Below are 22,433 nucleotides of genomic sequence, written 5' to 3' on the forward strand. Positions count from 1 at the left end.
GCCTCACAGGCCACAGACAGTAAGGGGTTTAACAAAACCAGCAAGCTTATCCTATACAGTTAGGTTTTCTTTCAGACACAGGAATGTCTCTAAAGCGTGCAAAGGCTGAGGTTTGCTTGAGTGACTTTGTCTTCAGAGCAAGCAGCTTCTCACCTTTGGCAGCAGATATGACAGCAGATCCAAACCCAAAACCTAGAGTAATTTTGATATCTTACACAAGGAGACAGATGAACCCCTAGAAGCAATAGAGGTAGATAATTCAAGGTATTCCTGTCATTTCCTGCTAAGATATAGGGCTTCTTGCCTCTGGGAAAGATTAGAGTTTTAGAAAGATACTGTGAGGCTGGGGTTAAGGAAATAAATAGATTTAAAGTCAAGGCTACCATAGATTTGGGAACAAACCTGGAAGTCATAGAACTACCTTATTCTGGAAGCATTTCATAATTAAGAAATTATAGTGAGATAGAACCATCACAGATAAAATGGTTATTCCAAAAGCTATTATTTGCTGCTCCTTTCCTACATCCTTGGGAAAGTTCTTCAAATAACACTGAAGAAGAATATTGTATCAGATATGTGTAAATTTTTGCACAGATTATTTTCCCACTTATCGTAATTCCTGTTATGAAGAGCACACATTCTACCAGAATACATCCTACTCATATCCAGATGGAGGCAGCACTGAGCATCCTCACAAATATCTAGATATATTCTGTTTATTGAGGTGAAATTCAGCTGTCTTCTGAAAGGAGAAAAAGGACTAGTGCTGGGAACCACTCCCATTTCAGTGTTCAGCCCTCCTCGACCTTAGGAAGTTTCACTGCCAGAAACATAATTATAAATACCAAAGCTATCTGCCATCTCTTTTTCTTCACTGGAGGTAAAAATAGTTCTGTCAGAGCTTCTACCATGTGCACTAGCAAAAGGTGAGTCACGATGGAAGGTGTTTATCACACTTGGGATCTGAAATTCCTTACAGCTACTCTGTGATGAGCTGTTAAGTTTCAGTGGCTCTAGATTTCCATATTCTTTCTGAGAAGAAGTGACAGATAAAATCATGGTCTGACACATGGTTCTGAGGCAATTTTTAACAGAACTTAAGACAAGTGCACAATGGGTATTAAAGCCTGAGTGTTCTGAAACTGCTATTATGGCACAACCAAAACCATAAAACAAGGAGGCAGATAGGTGAGAGGTGAGTCTGAAGAACTGAACAGAAGTAAATCTCAGCTGGCTCTTTCACTCCCAACTGAGGTATCAGCTGGTAGGAGACACAGATGGCTATTCCTTATCCTGTTTTCCTGGCACAGATGGTTAAAAACTGCTGGTGCAGTTGGTGGTATCTGCTTTGCATCAGGATGAGGTAGCTATTTGCACAGACCTGCTGTCAAAACTTAGCAAGTCACAGTGTTTCTTTTATTACAACCAACTCTAAGCAGCTCAAATTGGGTGCTGCTTCTGCAGCACATCCCAGTCTTTCTGTTCCATCACACACACTGTGCTTTCAACCTGTGAGGCCATTGCTGCACCATCAACCTGGGGCTGCTACATGATTCTCAAATGGGGCATAACAAAAATCTGCTTGGAGAATTCTCTGTTTTTCTGTATGCATTTTTTGGTAGTTGCTTTTCTAACTTCAATTCTGAAAAAAGTGCCTTGCTCTATATTCAGGCCAATACAACTTTTTCCTCTGCCCTGTTATCTAAAAGCATTGAACATGTGATGAAAATCTTTGGATTTTCAATCTCTAAACAGAAACAAATGCACTTAAAAGAAAGTGCTTCAGAATATTTGCTTAGCCATAAAAAAATTTAGAAGTATGTCCACTTTCTTACATTAACATTTATTTATAACCATAATAAAACTTAGAAATACCTTCCATTCTACTCAATACAGTGGAAAGAAAGAATTGTGGGGCTTTTTCCATCGGGGTGGCTATATCTACAGTCACAGTGTAAGGAAAGAAGAGAGGAAACAGACACATACTGTGAAAAGTGCACACATCCGATCTATCTTCTCCGGATTCCTGGGGCCTCCGTTCTTGTTTAACCTCACCATAAACCTCTCACTAAAAAGAAAACCATAAATAAATAAATAAGTAGTTTCATGCACACACTTTAACATAAAATTGCATTTAGATTTTTCATTTTTTAAAAAAGATGCACTACGTATTATAATTTTTTTCATTCCCAAAGCATATGAAATTGTACACACTGATCTAGAAATTTACATGGACCAGCGGAGAAGAGTCTTAATAGCAAATACTCCACATGTGAAAACATCATGTTGATGCACATTCCTGATGCAGTAACATTAAAATAATGTGAATATTTGAAGCAGAGGCTTTGAACACTGTGCAGCTACCTCAGGCAAAAGCTAAGGCACACTTGCTGAGGCGTACATTGCCTTTGGTAAAATTGAGTTCATTAAAAAACACTCAAAACTAAAAGTAACAAGAATATCAATTATGCAGTCTCCTTCAACATACACTACGTATAGAAGAAATACACTAATTCAAACACATTAAGATTCAATTAATAGAACCAGCAACATAAGTGTGTATAGCCAGGCTGCAAAATAACTCATCCTTACTATGGATGGTAACTCATGGACATTTTTTAAGACAGACAGATAATTTAGGTATACAAATATATGTGATGAGTATGAGTAATTTATTCAGTAGATGTGCAACAACACTCTAAGTATTGACCAGAATTTCCTTCCTACAGATACACAGAAATAAAGCAAGAGCACATCATTAAATCTTCTAGTTATATTTCTATTGTATCACAGATCCTTTCAAGTTTATCCAGTATGACTGTATCAACTCCAGTAACTGTTATTTGACTAAAGACCATTTTTCCAGCATATTATCCACAGTTGGCCTGAAAAATAGGCAAATGTAGAGTATGCACTACCTATGTTGCTCCAAAAGGCTACTCATTCCCTTCTGTTCAAGTGCATGAGTTAACTCCTGCCTGGAAACACCTGGTTTAGTGCTTAGCCACTGCTTGCCATTACACTTTCTTCTGTGAGTTTTGCATTCCCCTGAAGAAAAGCTATTTTCTTACAGGGTAGCAGTATCAGTCCCTGATTCTGCATGTCTGACCTACAGAGCTACACACCTTTCCATCTTTATTTCAAGTTCATCTTTCTGAGACCTCCAGATCACTCTCTGGTTCTTTCCTCCTCCCTGTTACTATTAATCCATGTTACTATTAATCTTCATGTATCCACAACCTCATTCAATGATAATTTTAATTAACTTGCAACAGATACTTAAAGCCTCAGAGATTGCTAACATGTCCCAGATAAATCCACAAGAAATAGATACCTGATGTCTTTACCTACAACTACTCCCTCAGATGTCAATTAGGAAGCTAAGGATGTTTTAGCAAATGCTTTAATGACATGGTACAACCTATACTTTTAGTCAGAATTTTATGATGCATTGAGTGCAGTGCAATATTACAGCTTCAGTACATTACACTAACAGGTACACTACAACACCAATTATTACGTCTTCATAGTTACCTCTTCCAAATACATAAGTCACAAAACAATAAGTCATAATTTACAAAATAAGACCTATTTTCAATAAAACCACATTAATTACATTCTTAACCTTTATCATTAACTCAGTCTTGTGCTCACTGATTTCCTGGTTGCTAATTAAGGCTGTGAAACACACAGTAACAAGTAACTGAAGCAGTATGGCCAGAGATTGGCTCCACCAGCTGTTTCCCTCAGTCATTTGCTTCTCCTGGAAAAGGGCCACACAAGCAGAACTCCCAGCACTGCCTGAACCAGGGCATTGTAGAACTCTAAATATTAACATGAACCAAAGGTGTTAGTTGAGCAGCACTTACAGCTGCTGGCATTCAGCTCTCCCTGCTCAATGGACTTCTGAACAGGATAAAGCAGAAGTGTTAGAGTGATGCACACAGGTAAGCAAGCTCTGGTTAATATTAAGAATAAATCTGGAAGATAACTAAATCTTTAATATCATCTTTAGACTTTTTATATTGTTAAAAGCAGGTATCAACTCACAGCCATTTTCTTTCCAAGCTACAGCAATAAAAAACCCCATTATTTTCAATGCTTTTAAAAACACTGCTTAGAGAGACTTTAATTTTAATAAATACACTTAATATTAATCCTGGAATCAGTTTAATTGTAAAATCTTTTGTCTAGAAAGATTAGGAGATAACATACATTTAATTTCTGTTACAAGTATAATTTGTAAACCATCTCCTTCCACAGAGAAAAGCAAGTCCTTAAAGAAAACAAAATACCATCCTGACCTCCAGAGGTACAACAGTTACTTTCATAAAATAAACATCAGCCCTTTTTTACACTGAACTTGAAACAATAATAATTATTTACTTGTTAAATGTAAATTTCCCAACACCCTGTACTAGCACATTGAAAAAGAATTAATATGCCTTATGCATATTAACTGTGTCCCATTTTTCAGGATGCATAGAATGGACCAATACAAGACAAACAAGATCTCTGGCAAAGTATTCCTTCACTTCTGCTGCTGGGAATGTAATCCAGCCACCAAAGAGGGGCACAACAGATGAACACCAAGCTAATGCCAGCAGTCTCGGATCGGGAGGGACCAAGCCAACAAGCAGCCTGCCAGTTGAAGATTATAAGCAATATAAATCACATCTGCAGGGAAAACTTATTCACTGGTGCAGAAGTCCATCAAAAACCAAAGTGTACACCAAAGCTCACTCACTCATAGTTGAGTGCAAATCCCTGGAAGTTATTGTAACCTATAAAACAACCCCCTGGAGTATCTTCACTTTCATTCCAGTGGTCAGTTCAAGGTTGGTATGCTTAATTCAGAGGATGATTGATGTTCTGAAGGGGAACCAAACTGCTAGTGGAGCACCAAGCCCTTTTGCTAGATGAAAAATTACTTAGACAAATTGGAAGATGTACTGCTGAGTAACATTATTTTCAAATCCGGGATAAAACCACAGGAAATACATAGCACTATGCAATCTTATAGAGGCAGAAGATGGCAACAAGTAACTGAGTTGGGGTCAAGATAGACCAAATGTAACAATGGCCCTCCATACGTACTCCGCTGTTAAGTACCATCAGTTTGCACCAAAATGAAGTTCAAAACTTACAGCAATATCCTTGAGTTTATTTGTTCTGAGTATATTGAACCCATGAAAGTATTTGGGCTGTTATGCTTGAAAAATTCTTACTAGCCATTTACAGAGTTAATATTCAAGAGTGAACTTTATAGTAATTTAAAATATATGTAGGTACCATAAAAATGGATATATATATGCATTATGTAGTATAATTTAAGAATTAAAACTCAGCAATATGATCTCAGCAATAACATTATATAGCACATTTTAAATCTTCAGTAAGTTCTATATTTTTGAGCTTTCAACACACGTTTTCTTTGAAAAATTATTTCAGCACTAATGAGCATTTTATTTTTGTAACTCTAGTTGAATACAGTACTGTATGGCACAGAGTCCTAGGCAGGCTGTCCCTGTGACAATGGCAGAGAAGGGACTGTCATGTCTTTGAGCTGAGATAGTCTATTTATACTCCATTCATTACCAAAAGTTGTATTGCTCAGTCTGCTTTCAAAACATTCAAGGAGATCTATTCTGGAGGCTCATTTGATAATCTCTTGCAACATTTTCCTCCATTAGCAAGTGGAAGTATTTTAAAATTTGCAATTCATCCTTTTTCTTGCAACAGACACAGAGAAAATCTGGTTCCTGTCCCCATAATCCAGATGAAGCAAACTACCATCTTTTTCACCTTCCTATTCATCAATTGTTCCCTTATTCCAGCACTAGCTTAGTAACAACCTTTCAATTCCTTCATTTCCTTGAGTCCTCTTGAGCTTGTGTCACTTAAATAATTAAGGGGACTTTGAGGCAACCACAGTGCTTGAGAACAGTGGAACATGAAGAGACTTCCTGTCAAAGGAGAGACACACCAACAGGACAAGGAGAATGAAAGGACAGCAGTGCTAACAGGGAAGCTTAAAAGACTTCAGATTCTTCCATCTTCCCTTGCAGGGCATTTCTTCTAAATTTAACAGTTTTGCTTCTCAGCTGCAGCATCTCTCTAATCATTGGTATTACTGTTCAAGAACAGTTCACAGTAGCCACTCTGAATATTCCACTAAGGTCTTATTAGTGCCAAAAATGTTAATATATCCTGGAAAGGGACATGAACCATTTTACACTGTTGGCCCATATTGTGAACTAGTCAGTCAGATGTTCCCCATTTTACAACTGCAGATTTATTTCTACGTCAAAGGAAACCAGGAAGAATAACCCTGTTATTCTTAAGATCCAGTGCCTGCAGCTATAATTGTATCTCCTTTTTTAGACAAAGATACACACACTTAGTGTCAAGAAACTTAAAACTAATTCAGACACTTCATTACTTATTCTGGGAGCTACTTCCTTTAGAAGAGTTCACTATTCAGTCTGTCTACGCCTCAACCTTATCTTCCCCACTAAGACAAGAGCATGCACAGAACCTAAATGACAATGAAGTTCAGTTTAGTACGACCAAAACATCAAATCCAAGTAAGCTCCATATGAAAACAACTGCCTGTGTTTGTATGCATTAAGCATTATTTTTGTTAGAACTGAGTATGCTCTAACTGCTTAAGGAAAACAAACACATGCTACTCTGTTAAAAAAAAACAAACCACAAAACAAACCTCAAATACATAATATGGAAAATTTTAAAATCTAGTTGTAATAATTAACAGATTAATAAAGGAAATTCAGTTTGGGGAGATATAAATATTTAATCCAACTCTTGCTTGACCAAACTACCGCCAAAGATAAAAATATTCATTTTCAGCTATTCTGAAAAGACACCAAAACCAGTTGTTTCTTGCATAAAATCAGTTAAGAATGCATCAAAACATAGAAAAGAATTAACATTTTCACCTTGTTGAGTTCAGACCTAGGATGTGCCACATCAGTAGCAGCATCTTAAATAAAAGCTTATTTATTCCATTTGCTCCTACATGCTATAAGCAATCTCCAATTACTATAACTGCAAGATCTCCTCCTGTGCTAACTCACATCAGAGTGAAACCACCTCTTGTGTAAAACCTCAGGTTTTACAATCACTTGCATGATTAGTAATTGCTAAAGATACTCAAACATCAGAAACATTGCTCTGATGAGCAAAGTCAAATAGTTTCTTGTTCTTTTACTTAAAAGCAAGAAAAATGAAAGAAGCTTAGTGTCTCACTTCTTGGCTTCCTTTAGCTGTCTTAAAAGCAGGACCAGACTGAACTGACAGCTGTTTCTGCAAAAAGGAAGGAAGCAATCAATGGTTTGGGACACTACATTTTCGGCATCAAGGAAGGAGCAAACAGGGACAAAATTTACTGTTGGGTGAGCAGGAGTGGCATTATGCCTGCAGGGAGTTTTTATTGTTGAGGTAGTTGGTGGGGATTTTTTTTATTTTTTTTTTTTTGCATAACATGCAAAGATGATAGCAAAGAGCCTGGCAAAGAGCTTGGAATAGAGTAGTGAGCTCCCTTGTATTAACTCATTGGTGGGGTTGTGAGGCAAAAGTCCTGACTGAGTATCAGTTTATGAATATAAGCACAGCATTAATTGATGCAGAGTGCCAAAGCTCTGACAGTTTGTGGAGATGCTGCAGACAAACTTTGTTTCAGCTGGAAACTGATGATAAAAAACGTAGATTTTAAAAAAAAATTCTTTAACATACAAGAGATTAGTTTTCTGAAGCACAGAGACTAATGCATTAGAGCATTAATCCCCTTAAGCAGAAACCTCATATCCTGTACCTTTCCCTTGCCTTAATGAATGGTTCAGCAGTTATTTGCCCCAAGAAACAAATGTCTCCTTCACCCTCTCCATTCCACTATGCCACTAGAAGGAAAAAGATACAAATCTGCTCCCTCACTTTTCTTACTTTCCTTCTTACTTTTCCTTCTTATTTGCAGAGAACAACTGGGAGACCACTGAAAAACCTTAACATTTTTACAAACATCTCAGTCCTTTTTCAAAAGCTGTATTTCACTAGCTTTTCAGAATATAGCAGTTGACCGAGCCCTTATAAGAATAAATGAAATTTTTAAAATATGCATTAGTCTCATGACATATGTACCAGTGCATAGTGGAAAGGGTCCTATGGTAGCAGAGAAGGTAATACAGTAACTTGTATTTTAGTCCCTGATGGTCTTTCACTGTCTATCTGGATTTCTTTCTCACTCTTCTAGTATATCATGTAAATCCCTACCTGCACACAAAATAAAAGTTCAGGAACAGAAGTCTGAGAATGCTGCCATGGTAGCTAGCAGGAATAAGCTACATACCAAGACCTGCCCAACTAGCACAGTTTGCCTCCTTTCATCATACTCAGTCCTACTATTTAAGAAACGCTGATGAACATGATATTATTTCATTTCTCCCCCAAAAATGTAAAATTTCTTCTACTCCCTTCTTTTAATCATTGCCAATATGTCTCACAATAGTTCTAAAATAAAATTTGAGTTGGTGCACAAATATCACAAACATTTTAAGATGCTAACTTAAAAGCACCATTTTTTGTCCCAGATAAATCTCAAGAATAAGCTCTCTGCACCACAAGCCCAGGTCAGCCAGGATAGACCCCAGCATGAGTTAGTCATTCTCTATGACAACAGAGAGCTTGCCAACATTTCCCTTCAAAACACTGCAGTCTTGCTGTGCACAGCACATTTCAGGCAGTTCACTTTATCAATGCCATGAGATACTGCATTCTTTGTACAACGGTGTGTACAAGGACATTATGTTAACCAAGTGAATGGAATCCTGTCAGGAATTTCTATGACCAACATAATTTCCTAAAGGAAAAAAAAGAAAAAAGTACTGTTTCAAAACATTCTAAAGTTATTAGAGAAACATCATGGAAGAGATTCCCAGGGTTGGATGGGTGCAGGAGATGAAGGTAATTGAACTACAGTCTCTAAACCTCACAGTTTGCACAATCTAATATTTGCATGACTTAACTTGGGAAGCTGCTCTGTGTATCAGAGAAGTGCTCTAAGTGCTCTGAACCAGCACAGCACAAGTTATCTAAAGCCCCAGTGCAGGTACATGAGGGAGCTTCTCAGGAAAGCAATGATGCTGTCCCACTGCCCATCCCATGGCAGAGGACAAACCCCTGAACTGCCCTGGCTCTCCATTTGTGCTGCATCCTGTAATACAGTTAACAAAAATAGAAAGCTTCTCACATTTGCTTGTACAACTTCACATAAGATTAGGGAAAACACAAGATTTTATTTACACTCCATTTGTCAATTTTGTCAAAATCTTCCTCATATTTGTCAACCACAAAACCAAGAGACTGTGCTCAGTGACCCAAATGGTGACTGTGGGACATCACACTCTGATGATTTTGAGAACACTCTGTAGAAACTTTTGAGAAAGGAAAATCATTTCACATCAGGATTTCTTAACTTTTATTTCAACCAGATGGTTTCATATGATCATATATCAAGAAAGCATGAGTGTATAATGACATTTCAGTCATTTCCCACTGTGATAAATACTGGGTTTATTTTTCTCTTGAAAGATGATTTAAGGAAAAGAGTTTCCAGTGCAGTACAATGGTACATGACACCTACATGAAGAAACAGAGAATTAAAGTTATGATCAAACAGTAAGTAATACTGGCTCCTTCTGAGAGCTGAACTCCCTTGTAAATACTACTTTATGGAAAGATCAATAATAATTATATGAAAGTTTTCTTTTATGTGAAAATAACTCCAGAATGCATCTACATGTTGCCATTGTGCTGTAAAAGGCAGAACTCAAGATAATTAAGCTATTTGTTAATAGCCCATTTAGAAGTATCTTCTGTAAAATGCTTTTCAAGTTTATTTCCTGCTAACCATGTTTACCTCTTAGAGTTGATAATCCTTGCTCATTCTTCTGGGAAAAAAAAAAATAAATCTAAGTCCTTAGGTGTAAGACTAGCCTAATAATAACAGCTCCCAGTGCTCTGCAGAAAAAGACTTCAGAAGCTGTCAGTTAAAGTGCAAGTCAAAGCATAAGTAGAGAATGAGACTGTGTCTGTGAGGAACTCAATTCCCATTTATAATGTAAACCCACAGCATACGCCCAATCCCATGGCAAAGCAGGACTTGAGCAAATAAATCAATGACAGTGGTCACTCTGGAACCCTTGAGACAGAACAATTCCCTCTGCTGAACTATTGGTTTGCACATTGTCTGAACAACGATTCATGGACTCCAAAATCTTCCTTTTAGATTTCTTCAGGGAAGTGCTCACGGTGCATGCTTGGGCTTCCCCTCTTCCTGTCCTTTATGTTCTTTTTTTCTTTTTTTTATTTTCCAAGGTGAGGAGGGAAGCAGGGCAGGGCATTCTTTCATGAGCTGCCTTATCCAGAAGATTTGCAATAACCCAAGTTTCAAAAACAACTGAAGAAAAGCACACTGCTTTGGTTTATGGAGTGTGCTTTCTAAAGACATCTTAGAGGAAAGAACACCAAATCTGTAAGGGAAATTAATCTGGCTCTGAGAAAACAGCTCCAAGCAACACAGTTTGGTTCTCTGCAAATTCAGGCTTAATGCTCATGAATTATTAAGTTACCACCTAGACTAGAAGCCCTGGGGGAGGATTAGAGAGCTTACAGTAAGACTGCTACTGCAAACATTGGGTTGCCATGGAAACAGAGATAGTGAAAATAACTACCTGTCATTTCTCTCAACCACATTCAAGGACAACGTTAAAAACATTATCAAAGCTTGCAGGAGAAACGTAGCTAAGCACCAATTACATTCTTCTTGGGGTCTGCCACATTGGACACTGTCATTAGTATTTTTTTGTTATTTGCATCATGAAATGTACATATCTGTGTTCCTGAAAGGAATCCTCTCCTTGAGGTGGAAAAAGTTTCCACTTCCAAAAAAAGAAACGTTAGCCATACAGTGCAATTCCTTAGTCCCTGAAAGTGATGGTGATTTTATCTCAGAAAGCCAAGCCAACCCTGCCGAGGTAGCACGTATGAAATGCTTTGGCCACAACTGTAGGGAAGGCTTCTAATTTGGCATTATATGTCTCTTTTTAGAATATGTAATATTTTTATATTTTTATAGAAAGATATAACAAAATATAATTAATATAATAAATGTAATTAATAATAAATATAAATAAAAGAATAAAAGTAATATTTTAATGTTTTTTAATTATTTTTGTATTTTTTATTTTTATTTTTGGAAAATAAGATACTTGTTTTAGGATGAAGAGGAAAAAAAAGTAATGGAAATACATGAGAACAAGTTTGTGGGAGTGTGAAGCACTGTAATGAGAGAGGAATGAAGGAAAACCACAGTAACAGTGTAAACAGTGTAGGAATTATTCACTGGTTATCAGCTGATCAACATTTCACACCTTTGGTTTTTCACTATAGTAATTATGCTTTTGGGCCTTATCTAAATGACATTATGCTGTGTAACTGTAAACTTACACAATGAGCATATACCATGTTGTTATGCTCCTTTTTTCTTACCCCTTCAGTGATAGGTGTAGACGTGACTGGAGATGGTGTGCACAGACTTTCAGACACAGGGATGATTTGCTATCAAGAGCTGTACTGTAAGATGCCTGTCCAAAACTGTGGATTCAAATACCATGTGCTACCAGGGCATACTTCATTCTTCTGCAGTATTAGTTGATGTTCTGATGTGCCTCATAAGCATAAATCATTTAATGTAAGGAAAGATATAGCAAATGCTCACAGAAAAATAATGTGAAGATATGGAATAAGAAAAAAAATTATAGCAAAATGTGTTTTAATAAGCAAACATCTGCCTTGGCTCCTCTGTCTCCCTCTTTAAAACAGACAAACCCAAAGGTGTGTATCACCATACATGGTGTGAGGGTGTGAGGTCTGTGTTACACAGTGGACAAGATGGGATGATAATAACACCATCTGCTCTTAAAAATTAATCAGAAGTCTTTTCTACTGTATTACAGCAGCTGGTAGTTTCCTAGCAGCATCATGATGGAAACTGATCTTGACTTGGGATTGCATTTAGCAAAAGATACATTGGCAGAATAGTTTCTCCAAAAAAGTTCTACCTTAAAATTCCAAATTTCACACTGTTCCTCTTTGCTCAGGACAGTAAGACAAAGGGAAGAGAATCATGAGTCATCTCTGAAGCAAGTATTAACCATCTTTAAGTGGTTAATTTGTAACTGCTTATAGCTTTTCTAATGCAAATCAAATCCATACTTACTGGCTAGGTACATTACAGTGAAAGTCCTTGTTCTTTAGCAAGAAAAAAAAAAAAAGTCAAGTTCATGAAGCTTCTTCATTGCCTCATTCTTTTGTCTTGCTTCTTTGATTCTTACCTCAGAGTAAGTGGAGTGTTAACAAGGCTAACATCTAGCCCTTGATAAAGTGTATCATTGTGTTTTGAGATGCCTTTCATCTTCTTTTCCTTCACACTGAAGGATAAAATTATAATCCATTATTTCTCAGCAGATGTCTAGGTAGAACACATGTTTATATGTGAGAAAAGAGAGATCCATGGTGATTTTAAAATACTAGACATGTAAAAACAGATCTTGCCAATTTGCAACACAGTCCTAGGAATCTGGTAATTTTGAAACATCTACTCTGGTCTTAAAATGGAAAAGCATTAGGCAAAATAAGAAAACTCACCCTTGCTCTGTAGTGCTATTGCTAATTGGTGCTAGGAAGAATGATTTTAATGGAAATGTTCTGAATTTGTGCATGGATGTTGGGGAGAATGTACAGTCTGTCTCACATCTGTCAAACATGTAGCACCATTTAAGATGCTAAAGGTATGAAAATACTACAGACCAAGATGATCATGATCTAAAATTTATTGTCTCCTTGGCCAAGTAAACAGATTAACTTCCACTGTACAATCAAACAGGTTTTGGTTTGACCAGGGTGTGAGTCTCAGCTACTACTCACTTGTACATTCCTGTCCTGTTTTAGTAGCTCTGAACTTGCATTACTTCTCATAGGTGTCACTGAACTGGCAGAGGCCATGATACTGCTTTTTGAGAGGAGCTGTAGAAAGGAAATGTTCTGGACAAGTGTTTAGATAAAGTAGAATATAATTCACCACCTTCAAACACTGGATTTAGAAATGATGGATTTGTAGAGCAGTTGATTTTCACTTTTTCTGTAGTAGGAGTTCTCTGCCACAGTATTCCTAATTCAGTTGTCAGGATACAAATCTGTATAGCAAGTTGCTTAAGGTAACCCTGACAAATTTGACAGAAATCCTTCAACTCCTTGTGTATTTTTTGATGATGGCTCCGTGGTTCTCATCATCATTTAGTCAGATTTTCTTGACTTTTAAACTGTCAATAGAAATGTATATCAGCTGCTCAAAAATGTCACCATGAACAGTGTAGCTAAAATTGCACCATATTTACACATCTTCTTGAGTACTTTTCCTATAATGCTTCCAAATGTAGACAATTATCATAATCTGGAGCTTTTGTTCTAAAAAGTAAGCAAAATTCTGAAAGAGCAGAAGAAAATTTTCCACAAGTTCTATCTGAGTAGAGGTTGGAGTCCTCTCAGAGCTCTGATAGGCAGGAACAATGTGGTGAATGGAGAACACCTCCATGCTCCCACCAGAGCTGGAGAAACTTGTATGTGTTTTAAAATCAGATGCTGCTTGGGTAGAGGGAGGCTTGGAAACTGAGAATGGCAAAGGGGTTGGAGACAAATGGGCAGGTGAAGAATAAACAGGCAGGTAGGCATCAACAAGGTCACAGGGGAAGAGAGGATTACTGGGTGGGGATGGATATGGTTGAAGCTGAATAGCTGAAAAAGAAATTAAGTTAGGTAATGGGAAAAGATTTGCATTAAAAGCTGTGGCAAAAAAAGTCTGACTGCATTCTCTCACAGAGTACAGAACTGACCTTAAGATCCCTTTTTCTCCATTACTTTTATTTAGCTCTGGGAGTGCTGTGACAATGTATGGTTATTCCTTGTTAATTGCTTTAAACTACTTGCATGTACCACTATTGCTTCCATGTTAGGAAGAAGAAAATTACATTTTCCTTTTATTGTGCAATTACATGCTAAAGTTTCAATTTGTTATGGTTTTAATAGCAGTCTTTTCATAGTTATTTTAAAATAGGAAAGTTGCCTCATTTGCTTGTTCAGTATAATGATTTGTCTATGGGGAAAAATAATTTTGTTTCATTCAGAATTATTCCCCTAATATTCAGAAAATTTTTCTAGGCATTAAGCCTTATCAACTAATGAGGGGTTTTTTCTGCTTAGTCATGAAAAAAAACCCTCTTCTTTTTGATCTTTACCTCTTTGCTAGCAATCTGATCTGCTGGGATGACTAATCCTCCATTTCTTTCCCCCCCTAAAACAAATAATTATTTTATTTTCCAAATCAAATTCTACTAAAATTCTACAAATTCTGGATGTTTCTCTTATACTGAAAACAAAAAGATCTGAAGGAAAAAATAACTAAACAGTAAATTATTGAATGATGAATGCCTGCAAAATAAAATTATAGGAATGATTAGAAAAAAGTAAAAGAATATTTAAAGGTAAAAAGCTTGGGCAACTATTTGATTAGGTCCCAGAGAATAAGAATTGAAAAAAAAGAAGGGGAGAGAGAGAAATACACAAAAAGTCAGTAGGTAGAATATTGTACTCTGTGCACTCAGAGATGCATCATGGAAATGAGATCACTCCAGAAAAAGTGCAGGAATTTGCATACCAGGGAACTTGTCACAGTTTTTGAAATCAGTAACTATGCAGTATTTTTCCTCTCATTTCATTGTACTGTGCAAGAAATGGGTCATCAGTTTAGTGGCATATAAATGCCCTATCAACCTCATCATCTTCTGTGGTCCCCAGAAATTTCCTATGCATTAAGAAAGTTGGGAAGTGCTTAAGCAGAAGGTTTATGTGGTTCTGCATTTTCAGGCACATTTAACTCTTCCCCCCACCTATAACTGACAGCAGTCATTAAGTCCCTCAAAGCTGCCTCAACAATACAAAACTGTCAACCAAAATCACACTGACACACACACAGAACACAAGATCTACAATGATGCCTCAGTGTGTACCCTCACATGAGGAACAGGCTGTAGTTCTTCAACACTGCATACAGCCTTTTTTTTCTTTTTCCCCAGTTTTATATCCTTTCATCCTTTTTCTTATCTTCCTGTTATTTGGACATACATCAAGATATGTCAAATATTTGATTTAAAAACCTGAAACAAACCAACTTTTATTTGATAAGCATTGTTCCAATTGCATTTCAATAGCAGGTACATGCATCTTCATTGCCTTCTCTACAGCATTTAAAATAATCCAATAGTAACCAACTAAAGAAAAAAAATAAATGGCACAGTGAAACTTAATGCTTTTTCTAATGTAATTTGATCCATCTTATTTAATGGGATATCAGACTTATTAAAGCAAACTCAGGTTTTGTTGAAGAGTAATAGAGATAGGCTTTCAGTTCAGCCCCTGTCATCTGAATCCAAACTCTTAATTCTTCAAACCAATTTTTGTATATGAGGTCAGAAACAATAGACACTTCAAAGACTTCTTGATTATTATTTCAGGAATAATAATCTGAAATAATCTGAATCTGAAGGATACATAATAAGAAAAACTGACAAACCTCAACTTGCCTTTTCTGGTGAAAAAATAGGGAGCTGGATGTAACAAATTTTGAGTGTAGATTTACTCTCTACTCTCATACTGCATAAGGCACAGAACCTTCCTCTGGCAGTAGAAGACATTTCTTTTCTTCCTTATTCTTCTGTTTGTGTACCTGAAAGAATGCTCTGTTCCTACTACACGTACTAATGAAGTGCTGAAGAGCCACATAGCCACTAAAAATGCTACAGCTCTCTAAGTTTTAAGTATCTGCCACACTTCTGGACAAATTTGGATTCTGATCACTAACAATCATTTTTACCTAGACAGAATTTACAGATAAAGAAACTGACTTATAAACATCTGCAGTACCAAGAAAAGTTACAATGCAGATCCACAGAATGCACCATCAAGATCATACTAAGAATTTCCCATGGCTTTGTCAGCTTGTCAGTTAGCTTCCACCTTTCTTTGGGCAATTCAAAATCATTTTCTGATAGGAATACCTATGGTTAGGATAGTAGGGTAGTTGTTTTTTCTTCTCAGCTATCTCCTCAAAGCAAAACCACAGAATCAAAAAAGCCCAAAATATCTTCCTTTCTGTTTTAGGTTTTTTTGCTGGTGTGGTTTGGGGGTTTTTTGGCCTTTTTGGTGGTTTTGTTTGTTTGTTTTTTCTACATTTTAGCTTAAGTAAGCTTTCTCTCATTTCCTGGGGCACTACAAGATAATGCAGTGACAAGTGTATTACCATACAACACATTCTTCATGGTTCCTTGAATAACCTTTCCAGAGTACATTTTCATTACCTCTAAACTTCTTTAGCTGTAGGTTGCATGTCTGTAATACAGGCTTTTTTAGAAAAACTGTGTATGTAATATTTCTCAGAATATAACTGCCATCTATCTCAACTCAAAATGAGTCCTATAAGCAGAAATGAGAAAATACAATGCACAGTATAGTGCTCACTGAAGAGTGATTTTGTAAGGAGCTGATTATAGAAAGATGGCACAAAAGCAGAAAATTAGGAGCACCTGAACTTTAGTGTCCTGCACAAAGCAAACCAAAGAATGCACTCTCACTGGCTTTCTTTGTGTACATATTACAAAAAAACAATGACACAAAATCTTAGAGTTCCATTACTAAGTCATTGTAAATGCACTTAGCCACCCATCTTCACTCTAAATCAAGACCTAAACATACAGCTAAACAGTGACCTATTGTGACTACTGCAATTGTTTAAGCTGCAAATATTAATTACATAAACCAGCCCCTGCTCTTGGTTACCTTTTCTTCCTGCCATATCACATACCACCCCCCCGAGCATTTGGGCCATGTTTTCCTTTATCTCCCATTTCCTGCCCATGTACCTCCAGAAGCTGTGTATATCTTTCTCTCCCTCTTGACATCCAAATCCAGCTGAGCTTTCACTATTCTGATTTTGTCTCTGCATGCCCCATCATCTTATTTCTCCCAGGTAGCTAATCTGGTGCATCTGCTTGACTGTCTGCGTGTCAGAATGGACCATCCTTGTACTCCACAGTATGCAACACCAAGATAACGTGACAGCAAGAAAAGATACCATGCAGAAAGAAATGAACAAATAAAAAAACCTCAGGCAGTGGTACATTCTGACTGAACAGGTGAGCTGGAAGTCCATATGACCTCCTAGTAACAGTTCTTTCAGCACAAAACCCACGCTGCACTGCTTTTCCCACCAGTTTTCCAGCCCCCTGACAGTAATTTTATCTAGTCTGTACCTGCCTGTTTTATCATGTCAAGTTTAATGCATCTTTCCTGCTAAGGCATCAGGCACATTCTCAAATAACAGAAGAAAATTATTTGTCTCTGATGTGACTTTTGCTTGACAAATCTATGTTGACTTTTACTTACTGCCTTGTTAGTTTCTAAGTGCTAATAAATAGCTTATTTGTTCCAGAACTTTTTGCATTTGTCATCTGACTGCAGTTGACCTTCTCAGGGAGACTGAGGCAAAACAACTATTAAATACTTCAGCTATCTTTGCAACATCTGCTGATAGCTTAATGTCCACTTTAATTTGTTATTTCTTGATTCTGTAAAAAAAGAAATTATCTTTCTTCTAAAGCATTATAGAATTATTATTTTTTTGTCCTTGATGTCTTTGGCTAGTTGCATTTTTATCTGCAAATTTCTGTCTCTTCCCATCACTATTAGTGTAATTTCATTAGTTTCTCCCTTTTTATATTTTCTTCCAGACTCCATTTCACCAAAGAATACATGACACAGACTTGCTGCTGTTGCCATACAGTTAATCTTTCCTTCACAGTGAAATAATTTGCTGCTGTGCTCTTCAACAGTATTGTTAACAAGCTCAAAACTCAAATTTCTTTCCTCCACATTTTTTATGTGTACTGATACTTGCCTCACTGAAGTTCACCATCTTTATGTTAACATTTTCTTTCTCTCCTTTTCTAGTAACCATAATCTCTATGATTTCATGATCACTCATCCCAAAGCACTTCTCACAATGGGGCTGTACTTCCCCATTAGCTGTGATCAAAATTTCTCATTGCTTTCTGCTAACTTCCTCATCACCAAACTGAGGTGTTAAATTTTACTACAAAAGACTTTGTTGTTAGACTAATATTTTTTGTATATAAAAATATGGGACAATTTTTGTAACAAAAAAACCCTAATACTTTAAAAAATATAAATAAACAGACTTTAATTCCTTTTGATCTGAATCATTATCAATACTCAGATTGACAGCTTATTGATGTTGTGGGCTGAAACACATTATTGAAGCAGACACTCATCAGTCCCTTTCTGTTTACTTACAAGTATTGCTTTTTATCATTCTGTCAGATTCCAAATTAAGTCATACTTTCTTTTTTTACCTCTAAGTCTTACCCCTCTGATAGCAGCATTGTTATTCTTGCTTCCCATATCTCCCACTGTCACCTTTTAATAGCTTCTAATTTTTAGACAGCAGAAACCATTAAACACAGAACAGTACTGAGCTGGTATTCACAACCTGGAAATACATCTCAAATTTATCTCAGCCACTGCTCCAACCTTCTGATTGTTAGTTAATCCATAACTGGTACATGCTGTTACTTCAGCTCTTGAAAAAACACTGGAACTTTCACCATTTCTTCATTTAACCTAACTGGGAAATAACTGCTGTAACCAGCAGGTTTCAGTGGGGTTTGTGATCTACTGCATGTCTAAAGCACTAACATTAAGACCCTGGCAACCTCCTGTTTGAAACTGTTTGGATAAGGAATTTATCAACCTCGAAACCACTTGAGAAAAGTCACTTTGCCCTTTCCATTTAGAATGCAGCATTCAGGAGCTTTGCTTGTTTTCTTACCTTAATGTACTATTTCCTGAGGCATACACAGGAGGAAACAAACTACATCTTTTTAAAAATAAAAACATAAGTCAAATTTGTAGCTGTGTATTTGTCTGTTTTCTGTTTTGTTTCTTCTCTAGAGCAGAGTTCAGCCTCATTACACACTTCTTCCCCACCACCCTTTGGGAAGTGAGAAAATGTAAAAATTATGCTGTTTTCATTGCAGCAGATCACTGATGGGTAATACAAGCTAAGAGCAACTGTTTACACATCAAAGCATTGTACTCTTTGTACATCTTCTCCTAACTATTATTTTATTTTAACACTGACAGAAGTCCTTCTAAGGCTTTCCCACTCAATGTTTATATACTATATAAACTGCAGCCCAAGAAAATTAATCTCCTTTTGAAGCAGTTTCTGAAGTCTCCCACAGTCATGGCAGCAGCTTGTCCCTTCCTTTTTCCTGCAGCTTTCCTCATCTCAGTAACTTGATATTTTATTCCCCTGTGGTTGGAATGAACTAATTGTGTGTTTGCTTTGCTTTGCCATTTTCCCCTTTTCCCCTTAACAGCTATTTTCTATTACTTTTCTCAATAAAGGAATTATAGCCTGTCCTCAACTACATCAAAACAAGAGTTTCTCACTTAGTGGAGGTGAAATAAACATGATGTAGTATCAGATTAGGCATCACTGGCATATTCTGCAAAATCATCTTTAAGGTGTTTCACTAACCAGTGGTAGACACATTAAAGTGATGAAATCAAATCACTAGAGCTTTCTAATACAGACCACCTTTTTAGTGGCATGTATTCCAAAAGTGCTATAAAATTGTACTCTGAACTTTCCTGGATGAACATTATTCATTTCATGTTATTCTAAGGAGAGATTAGAATATTTTGGGACCCTTCCCTCAGTTTGGAACATATCTGAACCTGATTTGCTGAAAACAAGTATAGTTTTAACCAGAGTAGCAGAAGCAATCTGGGCCAGGTGTCAGGACATGCCTTAAAGAAAACTCAAAAACACTCCACAAACTTGCTGTACTTTAGATCAGACCAAGCTACACTTAATTCCAAGATGCAATGCATATGCTGCAATACTCTTATGATTCTGATGTTTTCAAAACATATAATTTTAAAGGGAAAATAAAGCATATTTCATATTTGCTAACATGGGTACCAGTTACCTCAGCATACTGATCAGCACAGTTGTCCACCCTAGACATAGATTTGACTCTGAATACCTCAGTTTCTACAGAAAGCAACAGCATAAGGGAAACAAGCTATATTATAACATGCCTGTAAGGCAAGGAGTGGATGAGAGCTGAAGAGCCTCAATTCAGCACCCAAGCACACAGAAGTCCTCTTTTCAAAACAGTTATACACTGTGGGCCTGCCATTAGTAGTGCTCTTGAAAAATGAGCTCAAGGACAGTAAGTACTAAACACCAAAACCTTCAGTAATGTGTGGAGACTAAGTCAGAAACCTAAAGAAAACTCAGCTATTCTGTGCTTTTAAAGCTTTGTTATAGGTTAGCACCCAATTTCATATGCCACGATTAGTATTACTGATATTCTCATGTATGCATTGCAGGGCTGTCAATACATAATTGATCAGCTTTTTCCTTTCAGTTGTGTCACAGGAACAGCTTCCATGTTTTTCTCTCTTTGCTCATATTTTTCTTCTTCAGAAGCTTTTTAGTTATTTGAGATAGTCCTACCTGATCTGCTTGCCTTCCCGAACATCATACAAGGAAAAAAAGACATCTGTGTCTTCTCCAATTGTATTGTAGGTGAAGCTCTTTAGACTGAGGAAGAAGTGATGAGGCACTGGCATACGACAAGCTTCCCCGTGACGCTGGCGGATTGTATCCACCTGATTAAAAACAAGGAAAATTCATTTTTAGTTCTTCACAAATAAATGTGACCAATTTGATAATTTTAACTGAGATTCTGCTCTCCTTTCTCCGTAAAGTAAAAGCTTCATGTAAAATATATATGAGAATTGGTTTATGCATTTTAAATCTATTTTTATCTAGTAAATCAAATAAATAATTTTTCTGGAATATTGTCTTGATTCTGGTACTGAAACTGAACCCGAATAAGGGCACTTGGGTGGCTCTTGATGACTTCAATTTAAAGTAGGTAGACTACAAAGCATTTTTAAGAATAATATTTGTACATTGTTTCTTTTCAGCAGCTGCAATTAATTTATGGTCCTCCTGGAGAAATGGATTTTACAGACTATTATGTCCTGCAGGTATAGTAAATGAAAACTTAACAATGGTTGATATCAGGAGTAACCAATAAAGTGAAATAGCAGAAAAGTTTACATTTTGACTTAGGATATCAAGACCTATTTACAACATTGAAAACTAGGGTGGAAAGAAAAATTAGAAATTTTAGACATAAAATTAGAAATTAAAATATTCTTTAATTTTATAGCTATTTATATCCATTGTATGCTGATCTTAATGAACAGCTTGCACAAATGGCCTAAGCTCACTAGGCTGGTTTCCTCTGAATGCACAACTACATTGTATAAAGAAAATCTTAACAAACATTTTTAGACTTTCCACACAGATTTCTATTAGCTTAAAATTAATTTTGTTCTGCATTTTAAATTAAATCCAAATGAATCCTCATCCTTTAAAAACAGATACCTGTGGAAGCACAATTCTCCTGGAAAGGTAAGACCTTGACCAGGAAAGAATTACATTACTACAGAAAGGATATGTGAAACAGAAGCTTACTGAGCCATGTGTTAGTGGGTGGAAAGGGCAGATGAGGCTTTTGATGATCAACTGATCAACTGCAGAAGTTGAGCTTTCAAGAACAACAGTTAGAACTAAGGAAAAGAGGCCTAAATGGAAGTTGAAATTAATATTAATTAATTGAGGACCTTCTGAGGAAGTGTTCTAAGGGTCTGGAGTTGCCCAATATTCTCCATAATACCTTTAATATGCATTACTTAAAGACAAGAAAAATGTTTATGCAGATGATGCTTACCTGTGATGTACTCTGCTGGACACTGTGTCTACTTGACAAATGCTGTGGAGATACAAAGCAGTAAAATTTAAACCTTTTTGAAATATGACATTTTTACATTATATACTTGTAGCTTAAGAACAGCAATTTTAAAATCTGACTGTTCAAGACAATTACCAACTTTTTACAGCCTTTTTTTCACAAAACCACTTTCCCAATAACTTTTCTAAGTTAAGACATTTTTTAGCCAAGCTACTTGAATTTACAGGTGGTATCTACCTTAGTTTTCAAGGTAAGTGGCTGTCACAAGCTATACTCTGTATAATTACTCTGTATAGTGTAATTCCAACACTAGAAAAACATTTCTGTTTGAAAAGTTCAGGACCCTATACAGCATAATCCTTGTGTTCTCTTCCTAAGTGGGGCTATAGC

General features: G+C 36.5%; 1 protein-coding gene across 1 annotated transcript in view; it reads right to left on the minus strand.

The window, feature by feature from the left end:
• Positions 1–22,433, minus strand: part of DOCK3 (dedicator of cytokinesis 3) — a 183,891-nt gene that overhangs the window by 89,321 nt on the left and 72,137 nt on the right. The window contains exons 9-11 of the mRNA XM_030458632.1: positions 22,023–22,064; positions 20,735–20,889; positions 1,987–2,068 (exon numbers count right to left, since the gene is read on the minus strand). Coding sequence (XP_030314492.1) covers positions 1,987–2,068; positions 20,735–20,889; positions 22,023–22,064 — 279 coding nt within the window. The remainder of the gene's footprint in view (positions 1–1,986; positions 2,069–20,734; positions 20,890–22,022; positions 22,065–22,433) is intronic.

Source organism: Calypte anna, chromosome 12 (assembly GCF_003957555.1).
Source record: "Calypte anna isolate BGI_N300 chromosome 12, bCalAnn1_v1.p, whole genome shotgun sequence".
NCBI classification, from domain to species: Eukaryota; Metazoa; Chordata; class Aves; order Apodiformes; family Trochilidae; genus Calypte; species Calypte anna.